At 39.0% G+C, this 25,306-nt stretch overlaps 1 protein-coding gene across 1 annotated transcript in view; it reads right to left on the bottom strand.

The window, feature by feature from the left end:
• Positions 1 to 25,306, bottom strand: part of Nachralpha1 (nicotinic acetylcholine receptor alpha1) — a 220,193-nt gene that overhangs the window by 5,621 nt on the left and 189,266 nt on the right. The window contains exon 6 of the mRNA XM_076765412.1: positions 11,917 to 12,960. Coding sequence (XP_076621527.1) covers positions 11,917 to 12,960 — 1,044 coding nt within the window. The remainder of the gene's footprint in view (positions 1 to 11,916; positions 12,961 to 25,306) is intronic.

Genomic DNA, 25,306 nt, shown 5'->3' with positions numbered 1-25,306 from the left:
ACCAACTTTTCGAATATTTTTGCAATTTGTATGTATTCCTGGCCAAAATACGCGTCGTTTGCTTTTTTAAACATTAAAATCGTCCAATCCGTTCAGAAGTTATGACGTTTTAAAGATTCACATGAAAATTCGGGCAGACATTTCTGGCCAGAAATTATATTTTCGGTAAGGAATTTTTTTCTCGAAACTGAGTAGGATTTCGGGGGTATGTCTATTCACCAAAAATGCTTGTAATTGACCCCCAGAACCGAAAATAATTTTTCCAGAACGATTTGAAAAAATTTATTTTCACCGAAATATTTAGGCACCTACCCCCTGTCGATTTTTCTTGAAAATTCGTTTATAATTTTTAGTAATTTTATTTGTCACCCTACAGAAAAGTTGTGTAATACTTTTTTGTAGGTACCCATGAGCTCTGTTTCAGGAAAAAGTTTCATTGAAATATATTCAATGTTGTAGGAGTTATGGCTGTTTGAAAATTGGACCATTTTTATGGGGTTTTCCTCATTTTGCGGGGTCAAGAACCAACTTTTCGAATATTTTTGCGATTTGTATGTATTCCTGGCCAAAATACGCGTCGTTTGCTTTTTTAAACATTAAAATCGTCCAATCCGTTCAGTAGTTATGACGTTTTAAAGATTCACATGAAAATTCGGGCAGACATTTCTGGCCAGAAATTATATTTTCGGTAAGGAATTTTTTTCTCGAAACTGAGTAGGATTTCGGGGATATGTTTAATGACCAAAAATGATTGCGATCGACTCTTGCAACCGAAAATAATTTTTTTAAAACGATTTGAAAAATTTATTTTCTTCCAAAAAATCTCAACACCTACCCTATTATTTTTCTCGAAAGTGGGTAGGATTTCAGGGATATGTCTATTCACCAAAAATGCTTATAATTGACCCCTGCAACGAAAAATAATTTTTCCAGAACGATTTGAAATTTTTGAATTTAATAGTTAATAACTTTTTAACGGAGCTTTCATCAATAAATTAGTGTTCTTGATTTTCTTCTTATTTTGGCCTCTAGAATCCCCCATTAAAATTTTTCCCAGGGGTGGCCGAACACTCTGTATAGCTTTCTCCCCCCAAAAAATAATGATCGAAGACCTTAAAATACGTGTCACGCTCTATCTCACTTTTATTTTCCTTTTCATCTATATTACGAAGTCTCTGAACAGATAATGCAACATCGAAATAAATGAAGAAAATGAACTTTCCACCGATACCAATGCTGTGACATTGTTTTTAATAAATAATAGTAGAATTGAACTTCGACAGAAAACCGAGCGAACTTCTGTTTAATAATGTGAAGTTTTAAGGATTATTTTCGAAGATTGTTCTTACCAGTCCCCGCGTGGCCTGCATTCGAAAGACCAGTTCGTTTCGTATCATACGATATCGAGACGCCAAGGCTTCGAAGTTGCCGATCTTTCGGTAACTATTTTGACGAAGAACTTCGTCAGAAAACGACCGGCTGACGGAAGTTCGACTCGCTGTTTTGTTGGGGCGGGGCCAACGGAACGGAGGGGGGAAGGGGACACTGGTAGTTACGAACTTGAATGTAGTTTTTAGCACACTTTATAGTTACTTGGCCGGCGGGCGGCGAAGTTCGTCCCGGAACTTCGACAGCCGAAAATATGATAATTCGCCCGGCGAAGGCTGGTGTCTCCAGAAAGTGTCGTGGAATATCGTTTTTGTTTTAACGGGCGACCCTTAGAAGTAACGGCGCTATTATTACACTCTACGTTCCACTTTTTCCGATATTACGGACGTGTTTTATGAAACTCGAGCGTAAAAAGGGTGCTATCAATGCTGGCGCGTTGAAAACGCGAGCAGCTCTCCCCCACCATCGTTACTTCTCTGCGGCTGAAATTTAATCGATCACTTTTTTTTTCTACAGACAGCAATTTTTATGGACAGCGCTATTATATGGGGGGAATTTTTCAGCTACGAGCGCTCGTAGTCGAAATAATTGCAGATTAAAATGTAATCGCGAACGAGAAGAAAATTGATAGCAAAGCGATGAAACAAAATCCAGGATCCGTTTTTGTGCTACGAGACACGATTCCCGTGGCGTGTCGCGAGCAACTTTGATCGATAACGCGCTGGACGGACCTACAGGGTGTCTTCAATTTTAACGGAATAATCGATTCTTATTATTTCAGGGAAATTTGCAATCACCGCGCCTGCTTTGCGATGTTTGGTACGAAATATATTCTTCGCAAACTTATTCGGTATTCCACGGTCTCGAGGGAATCGTGAGAATATGGATTTCCTCGCTGTTATCCGATTCCACGTTTTTATCCTTCGATTCTTTCATAATTCATGTGCTATCTTTCGCCGTGCAACTTGATGTACTTTGTACATCCGAGAAACTTATTTTTATTACACCGTGGACGTGATTTGCTTTCGAGATTGTTCGTTTCTTGGATCTTAAAATTTTAGACGTTAACGAAGGCTCAGATTCTGGTAGTCGAATTCAGTTTCGTCGGATCGTAACACAAATTATTTTGGTTGAAAGTATAAACGTGTTCGAATTCTAAGAATTCTATTTGAGATTATTCTTGGTAACAGAGTAATATTCTTGGTAATAGAGATTATATTAATATTCGAAAATCTTAGAATTCAGTCTTGTAATTCTTAAGTGAAATTAAACTCAGAAAAATAATAACATAAATCAATTTCATAAAAGCTGAAATTTTAGGGCGAAAAAAGAATTTCTCAAATCGTTCTGGAAAAATTATTTTCGATTGCACGGGTCAATTACAATCATTTTTGGTAAATACATATATCCTCGAAATCCTACGCATTTTCGAGAAAAAAATTCATTACCGAAAATTGTATGTCCGACCAATTCTTTAGACGTTCTACTGAAATTTCATGCGTATCTTTAAAACATCGTAACTTCTGAACGAATTGGACGATCTTAATGTTTAAAAAAGCAAACTACGCGTATTTTGGTGGAGAATATGTACAAATCGCAAAAATATTCGAAAAGTTCTTCCTTAACCCTGTAGAGTGAGAAAACCCCCATAAAAATGGTCCAATCTTCAAGCAGCCATAATTCCTAAAATAATAAATATATTTCAATGAAACTTTTTTTTGAAATAGAGCTCATGGCTACTTACAAAAAAGTATTAGACAATTTTTCTGTAGGCCGTCAAACAAAATAATTAAAAATCAAAAACGAAGTTTTAAGAAAAATCAACAGGAGGTAAGCTGTAAGTAAAAAAAATTTTTTCAAGTCGTTCTGGAAAAATTATTTGCAGTTGTAGAAGTCAATTACAATCATTTTTGGTCAATACACATATCCCTGAAATCTTTAGTGTAGAATATGTAGATTTGGTAACAAAGAGTAACAGACGAAAATCTTAGAATCGAGTCCTGCAATTCTTAAGTGAAACTAAATAATAACATAATCTAATTTCATAAAAGTTTATGATATCGAGTGGAAGTGGCGATCGATTCAGCTGGGAACGGGTTCCAAAAATTCTTTGAATCTGAATTTCATTCAGAATCTCGGCTCGTTGAATCTGCATGCGGAACCAAGGCGGATCGTGGCGAAATTCGATCTATCCAGCGCGCGGATCCCTCGAGCCGCGGATCCCGGAGATGCTTCGATTTCCGCGCGCTGGCCACGTCAACCGGGGACTTCCGGTTGCCGCGGAAGAGCGAAACTCCGCCGGTAGCTCGGTGATCGGGGACGCGGAAAGTCGCGGCGGCGCCCATGAATTATCGACGCGAACTGTCTGGCCCGGGAACGCACTGCGGTGGAGTTCCGCTCGCTGCCAAATGTGTCCCCGTATCTACGTCGATGCACGCGTTATGCGTCGATGAAAACGCAAAATGGGTCTCCGCGTTTCCGTGCACGCGAGCGGGACTTTATGCCCACCGTTTAAAACGGAAGAAATTTGTAAACGTTGGAACGGAGGATAGAGATTCGAGGGTTTAGCATTAGGAGTATTTTATGGGATGTTTCACATACATTTTTCTACAAGTAAAAATAACACCAAAGTGTCACGTAATAAAAAATATGAAATGTTTTCTTATTTACTAAAATTTTGTTTAAAGAGAGCAACTGATATTTGAGGTACGAAAAACGTGGATAACTTAAACATTTCTTTATCAGAATTTAGTTTGTATCATTTATCCTGGGAGCTAAAGTATTCTTTCTTCGGTAAAATTTGAAACTATTGTTCAAGTTTATGTTGAGTAAATTGTAAAGAAACTCACGATATCGTATGCTCGCAGAAGATTGATTTTATTTCATTGTATATATTTTTTCTTATTTTAACTTCTTAACATTTATGGATTGTTTGTTACATGACATTTTAGTCTCAGTTTTACTTGTAGAACACATTGCTGAAGTGTATATGGAGAAATGCAGAATATCCTGTATATTTTGTTAAAGATTGTTTATCTCTGACCCTTTATCTCTCAGCATTTAGCACTGATCGGCACCGATTATAACTTTGGTTCTTAGTCGAATCTCGTCTTCTTTGCGATCGAATGCGCCATTCCCCGAAGGCTCTACGCTCGCCCCAATAACTGACATTAATCAACTTTCCCGGAACACATGCTCCCCCGAATGAGATTAAAACGAGACAGTAGTTTCGTCCGCGCGGTACAGCTGGACCGCAAACCGTCGCGAAATTAACTGTTTCGTGATTCGTTTGAACGCCGCAGAACGAGTGTTCCGAGCGGATTTCATGGACCGACGGTCAGTCGGGGAACTCGTAACTTCCGGGAAGCAGGTGCGCCACCCGCTGCGTCGACAAATTTGTTAAGCCCCGTCGCTCTCGAGCTACCTGTAAACGCTGACGCGCTTCAATCGGCCGCCTGAATCTTTATCAAACGCGTTCCATGCGAACGGGGCGATCGAGAAACGGGGGAAAAATCTTACACCCAAACTACCGGAGGGCTCGAGCGGATGAAAAGAACCTTTACGATCTTGCGGTCCCGCGAGAAGCTGCGTAGCTTCTTCAAAAGAGAATTACACGGTCCAACGATTCGACCTTTAAGGCCTCCTATGCATTCGAATGGTACAACTTACATGGCTTGCGATTCGATTCCTTTAAATCCTCCGTGTTGCTTGGTTGCCCTCCCTTCTGTGTAACTTACTTAAATTGATTCGAAATTAAACTCTGGAAAATTGTGTTCTTTCAATCCTTGGTCGATTATTACGATGCTAGAATGCTTGCTTTTATTATTGAGTGTTCTCTAAATTCGAGGAAATTTAATTTCAACTGATTGAATATGCAGTAATGATAGATTCAGTCCCTACATTAAAGACATTATTTAAGTTACTCCTCAGTAATTAATTTTCAGACATTGAGGAATCTTAGATCTATGATAAGCCAAACGAATAAACAAATTAACTATTATTTCCTGGTTCTGAAATATATACAGATAAGTGTCATGTAAAAATTTCTTTGTTTTCAGTATTAAAAGTGTATGGAACATTGCTCTGTCCCGAGGACGAAGAGTTCTTTAGCTGGAAAGCGTGTAAACTCGATACACGATGGATTCGTGGAACTGTGACGCGTGACACGTTTCCTATGCAGATATAGCACAGGAAGCATAAATTTGTTCGAATTTACGGTCAGCTCGGACGAATGTCTCAACTTGGAAATTCTCAGGATGAAGAGGACGTCAACGTCTGAACCAATTTCCGGAGTTTTACCTCTTCGAAGCTGGCCAAACTTTGGGACGGAGTTGCCTGATGTGGGGAAACTTTCACGCAAACACGTCCGCTCTATGTACGATCCACTTGTAATTTGTTGAAAATTTTGGCGAGCTTAACGATCGTTAAAACTTCAAGATTGTATCATCCGACCACCGTAAAATAAATTCTCCTTAACATGTACCACGAGTTTATTATTCTAGTCGAATGATCCGCGATAAATTGGGCAAAAGTTGACTAATTATTCGAGGACACTGTTCCTCTTATTAATTTGTCACGGGACAGTGTTGTCACTGGCGTTATATCGACAATAAAACCCCGTTCATGGAATCTCGGATGCTCTTAGAATTTCCTATCAGTAGAAAATCCCGAATATGGTCAGACCGTGGTCAACCATTTCTCACGGAATGTGCGCAGCTCGCGATGGCTTTATCGAGCTGTGAATCACCAAGGATAACTCCAAATAGTCGTCGTTCGAGCCAGATAATCCGTTTGCCAATCCTGTTCCTGAGAAACTGTTTCATTTCGCACGTATTTCAATTCCTGTCGACTGCTACTTGACCGACAACACGCGGAGGACTTCTTTATGTATTCTTTCGAGGATCCAGGTACAGTGGAGGATCTCGTGAAAAATATATTTCGAATTACATTGTATCTGCTTATAATAAAATTCTAATTATCATAATCCATAAACTTCGAAAAAAATATTTCTCCGCCAAATACTTCTAGTAGAAAATTCTACGTTTGGTCAGACGATTGAATAACGAGCCTACATCCTGCGGAAGCATAACGGAGTTCTAACTCTAATGCAATGAAAACAAATGTATTCAATCACTCCTAATTGAATAGAACTGATAGCACTTAATGTTTAGCTAAGTTCTGTTATGTTTCTCCGTAAAACGACTGTGTTTTTACTGGGATCTGAACGTTATTATTGGCGTATATCTACGTACTTTTACCAAATAATGGATTCTCCATTGCATTTGCACACTAAAAATACAGTTAATATGGGGATCTAACCATTGGTTTAGCTGTAATGCAATGAAAACAAATACACTGGACTGCTTCTAATTCAGCATTTGATGTTTAGGTGAGTTTTATCACGTTTCACTGTAAAACAACTCCGTTTTCGCCGGTATACAAGCATCTAAACGTCAACATCGGCGTGTTTCCACGTACCTTTATCAAATAATGGATTCTCCATTGCACCTGTACACCAAAAATACAGTTATAACGGACGCCTGCGCAGCGTCGAGGCGGACGTCAGCGTCGCGAAGATTGATGGGGAACGATCGCCAGCGACCTTCGAATGGGTTATCGGGCCTACCTGCGTCTCTTTTTCTCTGGTTGGTATCGCCACGTAACGCCGGAACAGGTCTTTGCTCGAAGTCAAAGCGCGTAGCGGAGTTGGTTAACTCGCCTATTCACGGCGGAACGCGAGGTGGAAGCGTGCCGTCGACGGTAAAGGGGTAGTTTGCCCAACTAATAATACGCTAACCAGGCTGCCACCGCCTTCAAAGAACTCGTTGTCCTTTTGTCTTTATCACCCACCGCGTGTAGACATTCTTTTTTCTTCGGCGACACGAGGAACGCGCGCACTCTCCGCGCTGGCCAGCTTGCTCGTTCTCTCTCGCGTTCAGTACGCGGGAGTCAGCCAGAGGAATCACGATTTTAATTAAAACCCTTGTCACGGGACATTAGTGCGCCCTGGTCGCCGAGCGTCGAGCGCCGCGGGACGCTCGTTAGCATCCGTGGCACGCGGACCGATTTCGAGTCGAGTCCAAATGGAAAATGACTGCCCCGATGCTAACGATCGGTTATGGCGGCTTCACGCTACCCCCACTACCACGCACAGAAGCAAGAATTAATTCCTGAAACTGGAGGGAACGTAATTCGCGACAGAGGATACGCGACGCGACCGCTCGCGGGCTCACGACAAACGCCCACGCGTTCAAATCATTTGCGTACACTTACCGATCTGATCAATTCGATCGTTCTGGCATGCAACGCTCGTCGATGTGGAATATACAGGCTGAGGCACGCATTAGTCCATAGGAATTTTCAGCCCCTTTCGATGGGCTGACAACAAAATGTTTCCTATCGAACGTTAATCGGCATTTAACTGACAAGATTGAAATTGTTCCAATTTAAAAATAAATTGATTTTCGATAGAAAATTAAGATTAATATATTTTTAACTTCATAGTGACATCGATATGAATTCAACGATCTGAACGATGACTTTCAGATGACTGAAGGAATGATTGGAGGGAAAATTGCCATGAATCGATGGCCACAAAATTTGAAATAATTCAGTGATACGTAACACTAAGATCTCGCATTTGGACGTAAACAAATGAAAGTAAACATTGCGAATGATTTATTAATAGCATAACATTTATTCAAATTCAGAACTTAACACAAAAAATAAAAGTTTTATGCAAAACTAAACTAAAACCACGCATGTTAAAAAGGCGCATATAATTAGTAATTAAATTAAACGTTCGAACTGTATTTACCTTCTACAACGCAAAGTTATATTATTTGTGTTAAAGTCTTATGTGTAGCTCCAATTAGAGAACTTCTTTGTACATTTCTATACATTTTATATAAATTTTTCTTTTATTTTTGTAATGTTTATGTTCATTTGTTTTCGTACAAATGAGAGACATTAATGTTATGTATCGTCGAATAATTTCAAATATTGTGGCAATCGATTCATGGCAATTTTTCTTTCAATGTCATTTGAAAATCTCATTGAATTAGTCTCGACGAATTCGTTCCATTAAAAAATATAACAGTGATCTTAATTTTTTATAGAAAATCAATTTCGACTGCAATTTCATATCAGTTAAATTCTAATTAACTTCGATAGGAAACATTTTGTTGTCAGACCATAGAAAAGGGTTGAAAAATCTTGGGGATTCATGGCTCACCATGTATATGTTCAAAGATGTCATGATCAAACTTGTACTGCGTGTTACTAAGATCAAATTAATATTAAAAGTTGGTACAAAAATGGTTTTTGCATCCTCCAAATTTACAGGCCCCCAGAAGTAGTAAGTATTTAAAATATTTTTCAATATCCTTATTCAAGACTTTATAGAGCGAAATATTTATTGCGCCTCGTGTGTAGAAATTTCGAAAGAAATAATTAAACTGACAGCGTCCGGAGTTCATCAGTTGCATCGCCAATAACAGTGCTGAATTATACAATAATTCCCAGCCCTTGGTGGATAGAAAACATCCGAAACATTTAAGCATTTTCAATAAAAATACGATGTCACCGATCAATATGAATTTCCCATCATGATTAAAGCATGTAATAAACTTCGAAATGAAATTTTTCTGTGTGCATTGTACGCGAATAAACAAAAGAATATTGATCGTATTCATAGCATGTGCAATATCCCGTGTCGGTGATTTCGGTCTCAACGGAGTTTGAAAATTAATACTCGAAAAATATTCTTACTTTTGAATTTTCCATCGAACGACGCGAGAAATTGAAAAAATTAACAAATCTGCAGAAGCTACAGAAAAATTTTAGTGGGAGATTCTAGAAGTCAAAATAAGACAAAAATCAAGAATACTAATTTGTTGATGGAGGCTTCGTTAAAAAGTTATTAACGTTTAAAGTCCGCCCGTACTGAATTTTTTTCTAGAAAGGGAGTAGAATTTCGGGGGTAGGGGTCTATTCACCAAAAATTATTGTAATTGACCCCCGCAACCGAAAATAATTTTTCGAGAACGATTTGAAATTTTTTTTTTCGTCGAAAAATTTAGACACCTACCCCCTGTCGATTTTTCTTAAAAATTCGTTTTTCGTTTTTGATAATTTTATTTGACATCCTACAGAAAAGTTGTCTAATACTTTTCTGTAGGTACCTATGAGCTCTACATCAGAAAAAAGTTTCACTGAAATATATTTACTATCGTAGGAGTTATGGCTGTTTGAAAATTGGACCATTTTTATGGGGTTTTTCTCATTTTAGAGGGTCAAGGAACAACTTTTCGAATATTTTTAGAATTTCTACATATTCTACACTAAAATACGCGTCGTTTGCTTTTTTAAACATTAAAATTCTTCAATCCGTTCAGAAGTTATGACGTTTTAAAGATACGCATGAAAATTCAGGGAAACATATCAACGGTATGGTCAGACATTATATTTTCGGTAAAGAATTTTTTTCTCGAAAGTGCGTAGGATTTCGGGGGTATGTCTGTTGACCAAAAATGATTGTAATTGTCCACTGTAACTAAATATAATTTTTTTAGTATGATTTGAAATTTTTTAATTTCGTCTAAAAATTTCAGCACCTACTCGAATTTTTTTCTCGAAAGTGGATAGGATTTCGGGGATATGTCTATTTACCAAAAATGATTGTAATTCGGCCCCGCAACCGAAAATAATTTTTCCAGAACGATTTGAAATTTTTGAATTTAATTGTAATACCTTTTCAACGAAATCTCCATCAAAAAATTGGTATTCTTTATTTTCGTCTTATTTTGGCCTCTAGAATCCCCCATTAAAATATTCCCCAGGGATGGCCGAACACCCTGTATTATTTTTCAGAGTCCCAAACTATTATTTTTTAAAAAAAATTCCCTCCCTGAATCAGTAAATACTTTAACAAAATTTAATTTAATTCTCGACGAGTTCCGAATCAGCGATTAACACGATCGTCGCAAGTAGATTTCTGATTGAGTTGTTTTAGTTGGTTTAAGCGGGGTTGGATGATCCACTGTAATTTCATCTACCCTTGGACGTAAGCGCGGACACCCTGGACAGGAATTTGATCGAAGGAATCGTCGAAATCAAATGGCGTCGGACAATCGGAAACGAACCTATTAACAGCAATCGGATCCCGAGGCGCTTACGGCTGATTAATACGATCCGATACTACCGCCGCTACCCTATCGGGTTTCGAATCACGACTCCCGCGGCTGATTCGTTATAATTTGCTTTCGCTGACCAGGGCGTACCTGAGCCGTAGCTGGTAATCACAGCCAGTGCCAGGTCGATTCGCTGTGATTCGCACGGGCCATTACCGATCCCATGACGCGGGATTACTCGTATAGATTAAAGAGCGTTCTTTCGGATCCGACGGCCTCGCGTTCTCCCGCTTGATATTCTTCCAGCGGCACAAACGAACACGCTGCTTTTATTATTTCAACGTGCATCGTTCTACTTTCCTAACCGAGGCATCGATTCCCAACGCTGATTCGCAGTCGTTCGATTTTCAATAACATTCACGAGGCTTCGAGGAAGGATGCTTGGATAATATCGACGGAATAATAAATAGAATAGTTAACGATTAGAATGTCATACCTAACGTGACCTTTAAGTGGACTCTCAATCTCAACTGAATTGTTTTACTTAATTTTGATTTTTACCAAATTGATAAATGGAAATCAACTTTACTTTAAAGCATTTTAAAAATAATGAACTAATGGAGGATTACATAAATTTTCAAATAATTGCATTGATGTATATTAAATAATTGTTTAAATATGCAATAATCCACTTAAGGGTTAAAGTTTGTCTTAGTACTTATTTTTCTAACTTCGCTAAAATTCATAAACCCTGCCCAAATTTATTTCCTTTAATATTTCAACTTGAAAATTTTGAACTGTTAAATGTACTTATTTCTTTATATTCATGGATTCACTGATTTATAAATTTTTATAAACCTGTAGGTCTTATTAATTTATATGCCCTGAGAAACTTATTTTACTATTTGAATTCAAAACTAGGAATTGCTGCTTTGGATATATAGCATTAAAGTAAATTGTAAAATAAACATAGAAGACAGTATAAATAATAATAATTATGTTCATGGGATAGGGGATGAAATGCCCTTTGAAACGAGTGTTCATTCAAGTCGATAGCGAAATTAGTTTTGTTTTACGTTGCGAGATCATTGACCCCTATTATCATTGCAAATGTGATCTTCACCCCCAACTAACAATATTTCAATTCAATTTATATTTGACTCATTAAAATACGTAATCTTTAACTACCAACAGATCTAAATTTAATATAAATTGAAAACTGCTATGGTTGCCTTACTGACGAGTCCACTAGCAGGCCCAGGGCGCAAATTACAATTTGCTCTCCTTCATAATCTGTTATTATAATCTGTCTCTACTATAGCCCAGCTCTATTATAATAATAAGCTGAATTATAATCTGGCTTTATTAAATTAAAAAAAAAATGAACAGTACTCACGCTCTCGAACTTGTCCTTGTTCTTGGCGTGCTGAGCGATGAACCTGGCATCCTCGATGGTCTTCTCGATCTCGCGAACCAACGGCTTCTCGAAGGTGGGGCTGACGTCCTCGTGAACGTATGCGGGGCCAGCCGGGCCGAAGAGGTCGTCGTCGGCCCCGGAGAGCGGCAGCGAGGGTAACGGTTCCTCGAAGCAGGGCGCGACGGTCCCGACGGTCGCCACGGCGCCAAGGTCGTACCTGGTCGCCGAGGGTGGCAACCCGTGCTGGGGTATCTCGTACTCCCCGCTGAACCTCTTGCCGTAGTACGTGTCGTATTTATCAGTCTCTGGTACATGGAACACATCGGTGAGCATGCCCTCGGTCTGTTTCCCGTTGCTCGCCTCGACGTCGTCGTCGTCGTCCTCGTCGCCGAGCGGCTCGCCGTCGACGGTCACGACGTCGACGCCGACGGCGCCGTTCCTGCCCGCGTCCTCGTCCTCGTCGTCGTCGTCCTTCTTCGGTCTCTCCATAAAGAGAAACCGCGGCAACACTTGTATAAACACCACCCTCACCCAATTGGACATACGATGGGTGACGGGCGAGCGAAAGTTCACGTTCAGCACGGCGATCGTGACCACCACGGACAGGGTGACCAACACCATCGTGAACAGCAGGTACATGCCGAGCAACGGCACCGTCAACGACGTGGGCGGTATAATTTCGGCCAACAGCAGGAAGAACACCGTCAGCGACAGCAGTATCGAGATGGACAGCGACACCTTCTCGCCGCTGTCGCTGGGCAGGTAGAACACCAGCACCGAGAGGAAAGATATGCCCACGCACGGTATAATCAGATTCACCGTGTAGAAGAGGGTCTTGCGGCGCAGGGTGATATTGAACACGATATCTGGGTAGGGCTCCTCGCAGCATATGTAGAACTCCTCGTTCCTCACGGCAGGCACTTTTATGATGTCCCACTCGACGGAAATGTAGTAGTCGGTCAGGTCGATGCCGACGTCGATGCGGTTCGAGTCCTCGGTCTGGGCCAGGTGCCTCAAGTCGACCTGCGGGGCAAAGATCGTTCGGATATCATCTAAGAAGCGTATGTTTAAACCGTAGCAACGTTGACTCGAGAGGTAAACGTTATCGTTGGCATCGATGATGGAAGTGTTTAGGCTGAGATCAAATGCATATTGACGAACGAAGGACAGTGTGTATTGTAAATATACTGTTTGGATTTTCAAACATTGTTATTGTCGAACAGTTTAGAACGCGTTCTTTATTCCTTTCAAATATTAATAGTACGAGAGTTCAAGATCCTCCAAGTTTAAACCGTAGAATCGTTAGTTTTCAAGGGGTATTTTGGGCCCAGATAGATGGGTGGGACTTAAAGTGACTCATACAGGATGGGCCAGATCCGATTTGCAAATTAAGACATCTTTTATAATAGAATTTTTGTATTTAAACAACGACCTGAACGAGCTCAGAATTCAAGATTTAAAGAATTAGATTCGGATTTTCAAGAACTTGTACGAATTGAACTATTCATATATCAACATTGAACATTTCCTGCTAACTCGTTTTATGTTTATATATTCGAATTGTTAATAAATTATTGTGATGACAAATAAGTGTTTTCTTTTCTATTTGCTAAATGATTACGAAGTTTATGGGAGCCAACACATACCAACCACTTAAAATGTAAGGAATTTGATCTTTTGGAAATAAATTGAGCTATAATAGTACTTTCTATTCCTAGATAGTACTGTGGAAATAAATGTGATAATAAATTGATTGGTACGGCTGAGAAATGTTTGGAGTGAATCTAATATTAAATAATATAGTTTATATAGCTATGTTTAATGTGTCAAAATCAGTGAGCCCGACCACACACCTGTAACCATCCCTAACATCCTTACTACCTTTTTTTAGAGCGTGAAAGTAGAATTAAAAAAAAGTAAATATGCAATTTATAAAAGGGAGAAAAATCTTAAACGGATTTAAATTGTATTAATTCCACGAACGTGCTTATCACGACATGAGCGATCGCAGAAATTCTAACCCGAGCATTTGTTCGCGAAATCACTTTTTGGTCTTTCGTTTCTCCAGGGCCTCGCAATCTCCTGTTACCGAACAATATTTGCTACCGCGCTATAATTAAAGCAGATAATCTGGTAAACGGTAATGGTAGGTACATTCAGACCGGTTCATTCAAAGATTATCACGGCGTACCGTCTAATTGAGGTCCCAGATAAGGAGCATTACGAGGAAGGAGCCGTATGACAGAGGGTTACGTGTATCTTTGCGCATCTACGTGCCTGAGAGTTAAACGGAGACAAAGGGAGAGGGAAAGATGAATAATGAGGGTATTTCAGAAGACGTCGCGTAACTGGGAAATGAGGAACACTCCGGCCAAAAATAAAAATGTCTGCGAAGGACGTCGGGAATAAACGCGGGAATCTCTCAACCCTCTATCCTACACTCCTCGTTTTCCTCCTGACTCGCTGAAAGTTTCGACGGATCCCGTATATTACACAGAAATTATTTTATTTGCAATACAGGTAATACACACTTGATTATTCTTAAAATTATCTTTCACAGAAATAGAATTTATATTAAAAATCGTTCCTTTCTCACCGGTGGGAGACTTTTCTAAGCATTCATCCGCTGTATCCAATTAAAAAAAAAAAAAAAAAACAAAACAGAGGATGAAGAGGGTGGAACGCGGGCCGAAGAAAAGTCAAGGAAAATGTCGGAAAGAGCGAACGAAAGAAATTGGATACCTCTAATGGGTGGCGGGATAGGTAGCCGGCTCTCTGGAACCAGTCGAATCTAGGAACCGGGAATAAACTTGGAAAAGTGGAGCCAAATCTCCCTCCCATCGAACTTCCGCCACTCGCGGAATGCCCCCTGATCCTCTCTGGACCACTTCTAAGAAGATCTCTCGATAGCTTCGCGAGGAGATCGCCGGCCGCGTTAACCACAGCTCTTGCCTTCGTTTCTTCATTTTGTTTGACCAGTCCCCGTCGTCCTGTTCCTTTTTCGCGATCGCAGCAGCGAACTTCTGCGCCCCGACAATGCGGAACGAAGTCATTCAGACCGACGAGATACGATTTTTACGAAAATCCCAACTGTTAAATACGCTCGCTTGCAAGCAATTTATTAACATCCGTAACTAATATTAATATAAACGCAAACAAAACAGGATTGCTCTAAATAACGCCACGAAGTTGTCCAATCATTTCAACGTGCATAAAATGTCTAACATTCTTGGAGTTCTTATAATTTTGAGTGATTTATACAGGGAGTTGTAAAGAATTTTTTTCTCGAAAGTACGTAGCATTTCGGGGGTATGTGTATTCACCAAAAATGATTGCAATTGACCCCCACAACCGAAAATAATTTTTCCAGAACGACTTGGAATTTTTTTTTCTCGCTGAAAAATTTTGGCACCTACCCCCTGTCGATTTTTCTTAAGAATTCGTTTTTGATTTTTAATAATTTTGTTTGACGCCCTACAGAAAAATTGTCTAATACTTTTTTGTAGGTACCTCTAAGCTCTATCTCAGAAAAAAGTTTCATTGAAATATATTCACTATTGTAGGAGTTATGGTTGTTTGAAAATTGAACTATTTTTATTGGGGTTTTTTCAGTTTACGGGGTCAAGGATCAACTTTTCGAACATTTTTAGAATTTCTACATATTCTTCGTCAAAATACGCGTAGTTTGCTTTTTTAAACATTAAAATCCTTCAATCCGTTCAGAAGTTATGATGTTTTAAAGATAGATATGAAAATTCAGGGAAACATATCAACGCTATGGTCAGACATTGTAGTTTCGGTGAAGAATTTTTTTCTCGAATGTGCATAGGATTTCGGAGGTATGTCTATTCACCAAAAATGATTGTAATTGACCCCCGCAATCGAAAATAATTTTTCCAGAATGATTTGAAATTTTTTAATTTAATTTTTTAATACTGTTTTAACGAAGCTTCAATCGTCAAATTGATATTCTTGATTTTCGTCTTATTTTGGCCTCTAGAATCTCCCATTAAAATTTTTCGCGTGATAGAAATACGCCCCGAGATAGAAAAATAATCATAATATTTACTTATTGCGAAATAAGTATCGCAACGTGTGGCGAGAATTGAAATTTGCTTTACTAGAAGGTCAAGCGACGCATGGACACCTTTTATTAATTAAAATCACCGCTAATAAATCCCCCCAATATTTCGTTATTTCCATCGATTGGAAGAACGCAGGATTTTAATAGCGATCGCGACGGTCTCGCGATCGATAGTTCCACGGCCATGGAATCAACTGGGTGGTTATTTCGTGATTTCAATTGATAACCGACAAAGGGAAGCCCCGCGAAACCGATAAACGCTACTCTAGGCCGGTGACGTCATCGAGGGAACGAGAAGAAGCATCTCCGATGATTATCCTCCCGTCTTCCGGAGTACTTGTTGAACCACGATTGACCGTCTTGGAGGAAATAAGGAAAACGATGCTGTCGATATGTCGAAGTAGGTCGAGCATCCTACTCGATGTCCTGTACACTTCCTTTGTCGAGGGAATCGCCGGGAAAAGTGAGTAACGAGGTATGGGTCGAGCGTGCCAGAAACCGCGATTGGAACGAAAATAACGACACAAAGTAAGGACCTCTGAAACAGGATCTCCGTGGCTCCGGTATCCATAATGTTAACCCGCGACGCGTAATGACGGTACCAAAGTCGTCCACGGAATGCCAATCCCGTCAAACTACGTTCTGACCTTTGACGTTTTTCTAGGAAACGTCATCCTCAGGCTCCAATTTCGTCTCTTCCGACATGTTAACCGTTTTGAGTCGACTAACAACTAAGAATCCAATAAAAAATGTCTTGACTCTACAATACATAAACTCTATTTCACCTTTCAAAAAAGAATCGATACTAAAACTGAAAAATAAATTACGGATCCATCAGGGTTGTTGGATCTGCCTAAGATTTTTTTTAATTTTTCACGATATAACGCCTTTAATTATTCAACATCGACGATATATCGTCCAAAGCAACAGACTCTATCAAGGCTACACCGGATCGTCGATTGTTTTATTCAGCTTAAGTAAAAGGATTCTCGTGTACCTCGCGAATCACCGATCTACGTCCTCGTAATATTTCATCCAGGATCCCCTTCGATCTCCTCGCGTCTCCGTCATCAAGCTGCGTACGCTTCGAGCGTCATCAACGATTCCGGTCGACTTGAGTGCCCCGGAAGTGGAAGCAAACCGCGGCGTTACTTCCGCGGAACAAACAGATTACGCGAGATCGGGGTCGTAGGTGGGATCTCGATGTCAACGCAACGAAACCGGAATCGAAACGCGGAAATGAAAGAGTAGAAGTATAGAGGGAACGGTCGCCGCGTCGGGGCCAGGGACGGTTTATCATTCCAGACGTGGGATTTATTCTCCCAACGGTTGCTAGCCGCTGAAATCCATGGACAGGTGAATTTGTCGGGTCAGGATAAATCTGTCCGACGGTGGAAAGGTCCTACGGTCATCGGGACCCCGAAGGAAACGATGGAAATGGATTTCCACGGGACCGAAACCGTCGTGGTCTTCCGTCCTCTCGAAATTATTTCTCCTCTGTCGTGTTTCGACGAGTGAAACGAAAATATCGAAACTCTCCGCACATTGTACTCTAGAGTTATAATTTTCATTTTATTCTTCGTAAGAGCTCTTTACTACTTTCTATGCACTTGGAAAATTAATCATAATTGATTATTTGCAATCAAGTCGATATTAGAAGACATTTCCTAGTATTCTAGAGTTGTAATTTTCATTGAACTCTTCGTAAGGGCTCTTTACTACTTTCTACGTACTTAGAAAATCATGATTGATTATTTGCAATCGAGTCGATACTAAAAGAAATTTCCTTGTATTCTAGAATTATAATTTTCATTGAGCTCTTCGTAAGGACTCTTTACTACTTGCTATCTACTTGGAAAATAAATCATCATCGATTATTTGCAATCAAGTTGATACTGAAAGAAATTTCCTGTTTTAGCCAAAGTAGTCTTTATAAAAAAGTAACCTAAAACGAGAGTAAAATATGTATAAGGAATATCGATAAAGGATTTTACAAATATATCTCCCGCAAATTTGTGATTCGTGCTTAATGACTGTCTCGATTCTCAGTCGTTGAAATTTATACCCTCGTAGATATCTTTCCGCAGTAAGTGGTTTCGATTTCATTGGTTTTTATAAGGTTATCAATTTAAAACGTAAATGTATCGATAGCTTGAGAACAAGCATCAGTTCCAGCGTCGACAGAAAATTTAAAATAAATTGAATCAACGACAGGGGGGGGATCCATCGAGCGAAACTGAATTTGTAAAGTGTCGTTTGCCTATTTCCGCACGGAGAAGTTTTCAATTTCGCAGTCTCCAGGCATAGAGGAATCAAAAAGGACCATGAATTTCAATTTAAGTTTCAGGCAAGGTCGTTCGCCTCGTTAGACACGAGATCGTGGATTTATAGAGTGGGCGGTCGTTCGAGCGAACGTGCCATGGAATCGGAGAAGAAACAAGGGTTGTTGCGAAACACGCGCATCCGTCAACCGGTGAGAAAAGTTTCATCAGTGTCCAAGGGTGGGAGTGGAAATGGGGGAGGGACGCTGGCGAAGCGAGAAGACTCTTCAAAAACGGCGTCGATGAAACGTGACGTTTTGTCGATGGCTGCCACGGATGTTGCAGCAGTATCGGGAGATTGTACGTCTACTATATACGGACGAGCAACGGCGTGAAATATTTCTCGGGGTGAAAAACATAGTTCGTTTTAGATCGGGAGACGTTTAAGACCGTGAAATACGCGGGCAAACAATTCGATCGAAGTCTAACTAACGATAAGTGGTCCATCGATTACGATATTTTCTCGACAAAGTGTTTATTTTCTGTTCCATTTAGTCGATTCTTGGGTCACACGGACACCTTCTGCAATATAGACTGAATGCAAAAATGTAAATTTGCACTATTTTAGTATCTATCTATAACGGTACAGTGCTACATTAAAAATAGGATATTTTCAATAATTATACAGGGTGTTTGGTCACCCCTGAGAAAAATTTTAATGGGAGATTCTAGAGGCCAAAATAAAAGGAAAATCAAGAATACTAATTTGTTGATTGAGGCTTTGTTAAAGAGTTATAGAAACACTTCCGGCAACACATGATATTTTTGGTAAGGAATTTTTTTCTCGAAAGTACGTAGGACTTCGAGGGAATGTGTATTCACCAAAAATGATTGTAATTGACCTCCACAACTAAAAATAATTTTTCTAGAACGATTTAAAAAAATTTTTTTTCGTCGAAAAATTTAGGCACCTGTCGATTTTTCTTACATATTCGTTTTTGATTTTTAATAATTTTGTTTGACGCCCTACAGAAAAATTGTCTAACAATTTTTTGTAGGTATCCATGGGCTCTACTTCAGAAAAAAGTTTCATTGAAATATATTCACTATTGTAGGAGTTATGGCTGTTTGAAAATTGGACCATTTTTATGGGGGTTCTTCCATTTTCCGGAGTCAAAGAACAACTTTTTCAATATTTTTAGAATTTCTACATATTCTTCGTCAAAATACGCGTAGTTTGCTTTTTTAAACATTAAAATCCTCCAATCCGTTCAGAAGTTATGATGTTTTAAAGATTCGCATGAAATTTTGGACAATTCTTTTCTGGCCTCACACCATATTTTCGGTAATGAATTTTTTTCTCGAAAGTGCGTAAGATTTCAGGGGTATATGTATTGACCAAAAATGATTGTAATTGACCCCCACAACTAAAAATAATTTTTCCAGAACGATTTGAAAAAATTTTTTTTCGTCGAATAATTTAGGCACCTATACTCTGTCGATTTTTCTTACATATTCGTTTTTGATTTTTAATAATTTTGTTTGACGCCCTACAGAAAAATTGTCTAACACTTTTTTGTAGGTATCCATGAGCTCTACTTCAGGAAAAAGTTTCATTGAAATATATTCACTATTGTAGGAGTTATGGTTGTTTGAAAATTGAACCATTTTTATGGGGTTTTTCTCATTTTACGGGGTCAAGAACCAACTTTTCGAATATTTTTGCGATTTGTACATATTCTCCACCAAAATACGCGTAGTTTGCTTTTTGAAACACTAAAATCCTTCAATCCGTTCAGAAGTTATGACGTTTTAAAGATACGCATAAAAATTCAGGGAATCATATCAACGGTATGGTCAGACGTTATAGTTTCGGTAAAGAATTTTTTTCTCGAATATGCGTAGGATTTGGGAAGTATATCTATTCACCAAAAATGACTATAATTGACCCTAACATCCGAAAATAATTTTTCCAGAATGATTTGAAATTTTTTAATTTAATTTTTTTAATAACTTTTTAACGAAGCCTCAATCAAGAAATTGATATTCTTGATTTTCATCTTATTTTGGCTCCTAGAATCTCCCATTAAAATTTTTCCCAGGGTTGGCTGAACACCCTGTATAGCTTGACTTTTTTCTCTATGCATGTAAATTTTAATGAATTCAATTACTACTTGACATCTTTGTTAAGAAATATAAGGCTTCGCAAAAATTTAGAAACGATCCAGAACAGAAATATAATCCTTGCTCAAAAAGGAACAGTTTTTTGGAGGTGGAATTAATAGAAGACGCCTTCCGCAAAATCTAAGATATTGAATTTGTTATCTCGAATGATAAAAATCTCTCCAGGATTGAAATTTCTGGCCCAGAAGAGGTTGAAAGCAACTACTCAAGACAAGATAGTTTCCAGGATTTAGCATCCTGCGAGTCTAAACGCTGAAATTCGTAAGAGAACGCAGACAAAAAAGGGCTTTCAACAGCCTCCGCCAAATGGAATCTATCAATCCCGGCATTTTATCGACGTCTGTTAGCACGTTTTATCTCGTATCCAGAGATACTCAAACGTCCAGCGATATCATTGGACGGAACACGAGTTTAGGCAAGCAGAAGACCCAGAAGAAGAACGTTTCAAAAAATGAAATAGCAACATTGTTCGATCGACGAAGAAATCGTGCGAATGTTCTTCCCGCGGATCGATAAATTTTATTACGAGGCTTCCGAAAAATATAATTCAACTGGCAAAATATTTTCAAACGAAAGCAAAACGGCTTCCCTTTGTCGGAAAATGTGTTCAATAGCGACGTGATTACACGTCGACCCTTTTCTTCTTTCTTGACTTCCCCACTGTTCACCTCTATTTTATTCTCTCGCTTTTCTATACGTTTTCTTGCCGATTCCTGCTCGACTTATTCTGGCGAAACCAGTTTCCAATAGAATTTTCAAATCATATTTACGCGACACATTCTTCCGAGGCGTAGAATCTATGCTATTTTGTCGTAAATTGAATAGTCTCGCGAATAAACGTGTACAGTCGCTTTACAACGAAAAGAGAAGGTTCATTGCTTGTTGCTCGACGTTCATGCATATCTTTCCGGAGAATTCGCCACCTCTCGAGGACGTTCCTCGATTGAAACCGAACGACAAACTCGCGTCTCGATGTCAATCCCGCACGAAAGACACGAATCTTGGCGAGAATTTCGAGGCTACGAGCTTCGTCGACGAGAAACAAATACTCGATCGTTCGGAAGAAACAAAAGAGAATCGAAAGGTGTTGCTGGCGCGAACTCTGCACCGAACTTTCTTCCGTATCGAATGGTTTCCATTCTACCAAGACAGGAACGGGTTTCTAAGAACGTCTCTAATGACCCATTGTTCCAAAGCTCCTAGCGAAACGCGAGATCGGGGTATCGAATAGCTTTTCCAGTCTTGTAAACGGCTTCTGAGATCTGAGATGAAACCGATGACGTTTGACAGGGGAAGAATAATAGCACCACTCAGGTGGAAATTAACCAATTACGAATTAAGGATCGAGTTCCTGTTGAATGTTTCAAATTTCAAACACTTTTCTAAAATGTTCCAACAAAATTTGGGAAGCATAGAAATATACAACTCCGGTATAAATTCACTTTGGAAATTTTATGTTTTGCTATATCTTCTAATTTACAACAAGACTGGAATGGTTTCCAATTAATTACTATTTTTAACAAATTATTTCCTGTCAGTATATTTAGAGCTCGTGTACGAGAATTGATTCTAACGCAGGGATAACGCTAATAGACGCAAAATGGAATATACGAAGCGATACAATGATTGTTTTTTTATTAAAAAATCATCGAGATACAACATTTTCGAAGGTCTCGTGATCGATTCGACTTCGATCGGAGGTCTCCGAACGAAGAACACGGCGACTGGAAACTTAATCACGCTGAGTACCCGATAAAGCGGATTGCGACAACCACGGCGAAACCATATCGAGACGCGCGTGAATATATAACGCGTCGCGAGGTATGCTAACCGTCGATGAAAAATATTCCCGTCGCGTGCAATTTAGCAAAAGAACGACGATTGGTTAAGTAATTCATCGAAGATTTGTGGCTGGGCTGCAGCGACATGAATTATTCCATAGAGCAGTAGCGTACAGCGTTCGAATGCTTTAGAATCCGGATGCCCCGGAGATCCAGCCAGGCCGCGGACGGTAGGGAATGAAAGAAAAACACCCGGGGAATAGAATCGTCGACGTAACTTCTAACATAATAAATAGTTTAGTCGCGCCACGGAAATTTAAAGCAACGTTCTTCAGGTTTCCGTAGATTAGGCGAGGATTTCGCGACCCCTGACCCTGGTACATTTATTAAAAAAATGTTCTAGGCACTGATAAATCTCTCCCTTCTGTATAATCTGATGCCTGGTCTTAGAATTGAACCGTTGAGGTATTCATTATTTTATTTATTTTACATTACATGAAGCACTGCTTGGAAATGTTGCAAGTAATCTACGATATCTATTACTAAAGTACTCTGACTTTACGAGTGCAACGAAGTGACTGTTGAGAAATCGTGTAAACACTTCAAATTTCTTCGAACGAAACTGTCGACCGTATCTTTTAACATAATAAATAGTTTAGATGCGACCGGGAAAATTGAAGCACCATTTTCTCCTGATATTTTAGTCAAGGATTCTATGAAACCTGCCACTGGCTTATTTACATATATAGTCCGATCGATCACCGCTGTTTCAATTGAATTTCACGACGATGAAAATTCACCTTTTGTGTCTTGTTTGAAATTTATGTGGCTAATAATATTCTAGAAAAATAAATCTCAAATATCAATATTCAGTACTCTGAACTAAACAGACCTCGCCTGTTTCTCTTTTCATATAAAATTAGTTTATTGACTTTTACTCTAAATATAAAGAGACTAGAATTCACAGGTTGCAGATTTAATCGAGCTTGATGAATCGAAAGAGATTTTCAACGTTGTCTTTTATAGAACGTTTAACTGATACAGATTTCTCGTACTTCTGGGGAAAAAGTAAAGTAAAAGCGTGACCAAAATAACACGATCAGTCTGTCAAGAAATACTTTATTGGTCCGTAACTGGACCTAGATCGAAATAAGACCGGATGGGTAATTCGATCGATTCCCTGTGGAATGTCTACACTATTTCCGAAATGTCACGTGATCTATGACGTTATCGATCACTCGAGAAATTTTAAATCTTCCAAAATTGTGATCGAACCAAGAACGAGATTGTGATTGACCATAATCAACGGAGGATTAAATAACAAATATTAATCGTGAGTTTAAAGTCTTTAAAAATGAAAAATAATAACTCTAGAGTTTTTAAGTCCAATATTACTATGTTAAATTCACGTTTGGAACATAATGAATCCCGGTGCTTTAGGAAAAGTCATTAAACGACCGAAACAAGTCTTACAACAACGAGAAGGGTAGAATTTCCTAATTTAAGCTCGAACTAAAATTGCGTAAGTACATCACGCGACAAAGTTTACACCGTCGTTAGTCACCGAAAGTTTTTCGAAACTTCGAATCGAGATTAGAACGCGACTAATCTCTACTGCAAGCAGTCGAAGAACACAAAATCTTCCACCAATATACCTCGAACACAGGTCGCGGGGGCGTCCAATTAGTATTCAAACGTAGAACTGTGCCGATTCGTGTCGCGAATTTACTCTGCGCCGGGTGTTTTCGAAAATTCACCGTTGCTCGAGAAACAGGAAGTTTCTCCGACAAAAGCTTCTATTTTCGTGACTTCGTTATTGCTGAATAACGAAGGAATAATATTTTTTATAGCAGAATTTCATACAGTAACGAATTTCGAAAATAAAATCTCTTAAAGAGATATTTGGAAGCAGTGTGAATTTTTAATAACAAACGCATAAATGCTAATAATTTTAGATTTTCATATACGGTTGTGATGTTGCATTTAACGTTGAAAATACGAATAAAGTTTGTTTGCAAGTCTCGACAAATCTGCAACAAAATATTATGGAATATTTTTATTGCTATTTCTACTGTTCTCGTTCCATTCGAAACAAAAGCTTTTAAACAAATTTTTTTTCGACTTTGCAGATGCTAAATTTCCAACATGGTTTGCATCAAAATGCAAAAAGGAGGATTTTAGTTAATCCCCTTCCAAATTTGTTAAATTTGCAATATTTTAATTATTTCACAACTATGTTTTTAATACTTCAAATTATATAAGGAAATACAATATTTCTTAAATATCAATACCTATGACTTTCTTGTGGTACTTCTACATAATTATAACATTCGTGAAGATACTTTTCATGTATTTTGTTATATACACGGTTTATTTACGGTGCCCGTTGTACGAGTCATCTACAATCATCGATCGTTTGTCAGTCACGATAAAAAATTGCATGAAAACCGTGCAACGTTCTGTCGAACTCTTTCCACTCCCTCGAAACTGTAACGAAATGTTTTTCTGGGTTTCTTCGATGCGCGTAAGCCACGTTGATCTCCAGATATCGAAAGCACGCGGTCGGAAGGGAGGGAAACGAGCAGCATTTTTATTCAACGTAAAGTTTCACGTCAGCTGTCAGATGTATGGATCCCAGTTTTACACGGTGCTCGATGCGTAAAAATTTGCGCGTGAAACGTCGGAATACAAAACGAAAACTGCATTCGCCGGATGGCGAAACGTTCGACTGGCTGTTCGATTTTATAGGAAACGGGTCGACCTATCACATGGTCAACGAAAACTAAAAGCTTGCGTTGTTGTAACAAATATACACGTTGTACCGCGAACACGAGTTTACAGGAAACGATAGATTAAAAAAAAAAAAGTAAAAACTTGTGTTTCGAGGTTCGACGATGAAAATACCGTATCGATGTTTCGGTGATTTTCGTTTATCTGGATCGCTGTGTATCCTTCATGGTCGACTTACGCGACCGTTGATAAGTCGACGCGTTAAAGGGGGTTCCCTATCGGACGCTGAAAGGAGGTGCGAAAGCGTCGAAGATGAATGACCAACTTGG

Source organism: Colletes latitarsis, chromosome 5 (genome assembly GCF_051014445.1).
Source record: "Colletes latitarsis isolate SP2378_abdomen chromosome 5, iyColLati1, whole genome shotgun sequence".
Taxonomy (NCBI): domain Eukaryota; kingdom Metazoa; phylum Arthropoda; class Insecta; order Hymenoptera; family Colletidae; genus Colletes; species Colletes latitarsis.
The sequence above is the reverse complement of the archived record's forward strand: the minus strand, read 5'-3'. Positions and strand labels throughout refer to the sequence as shown.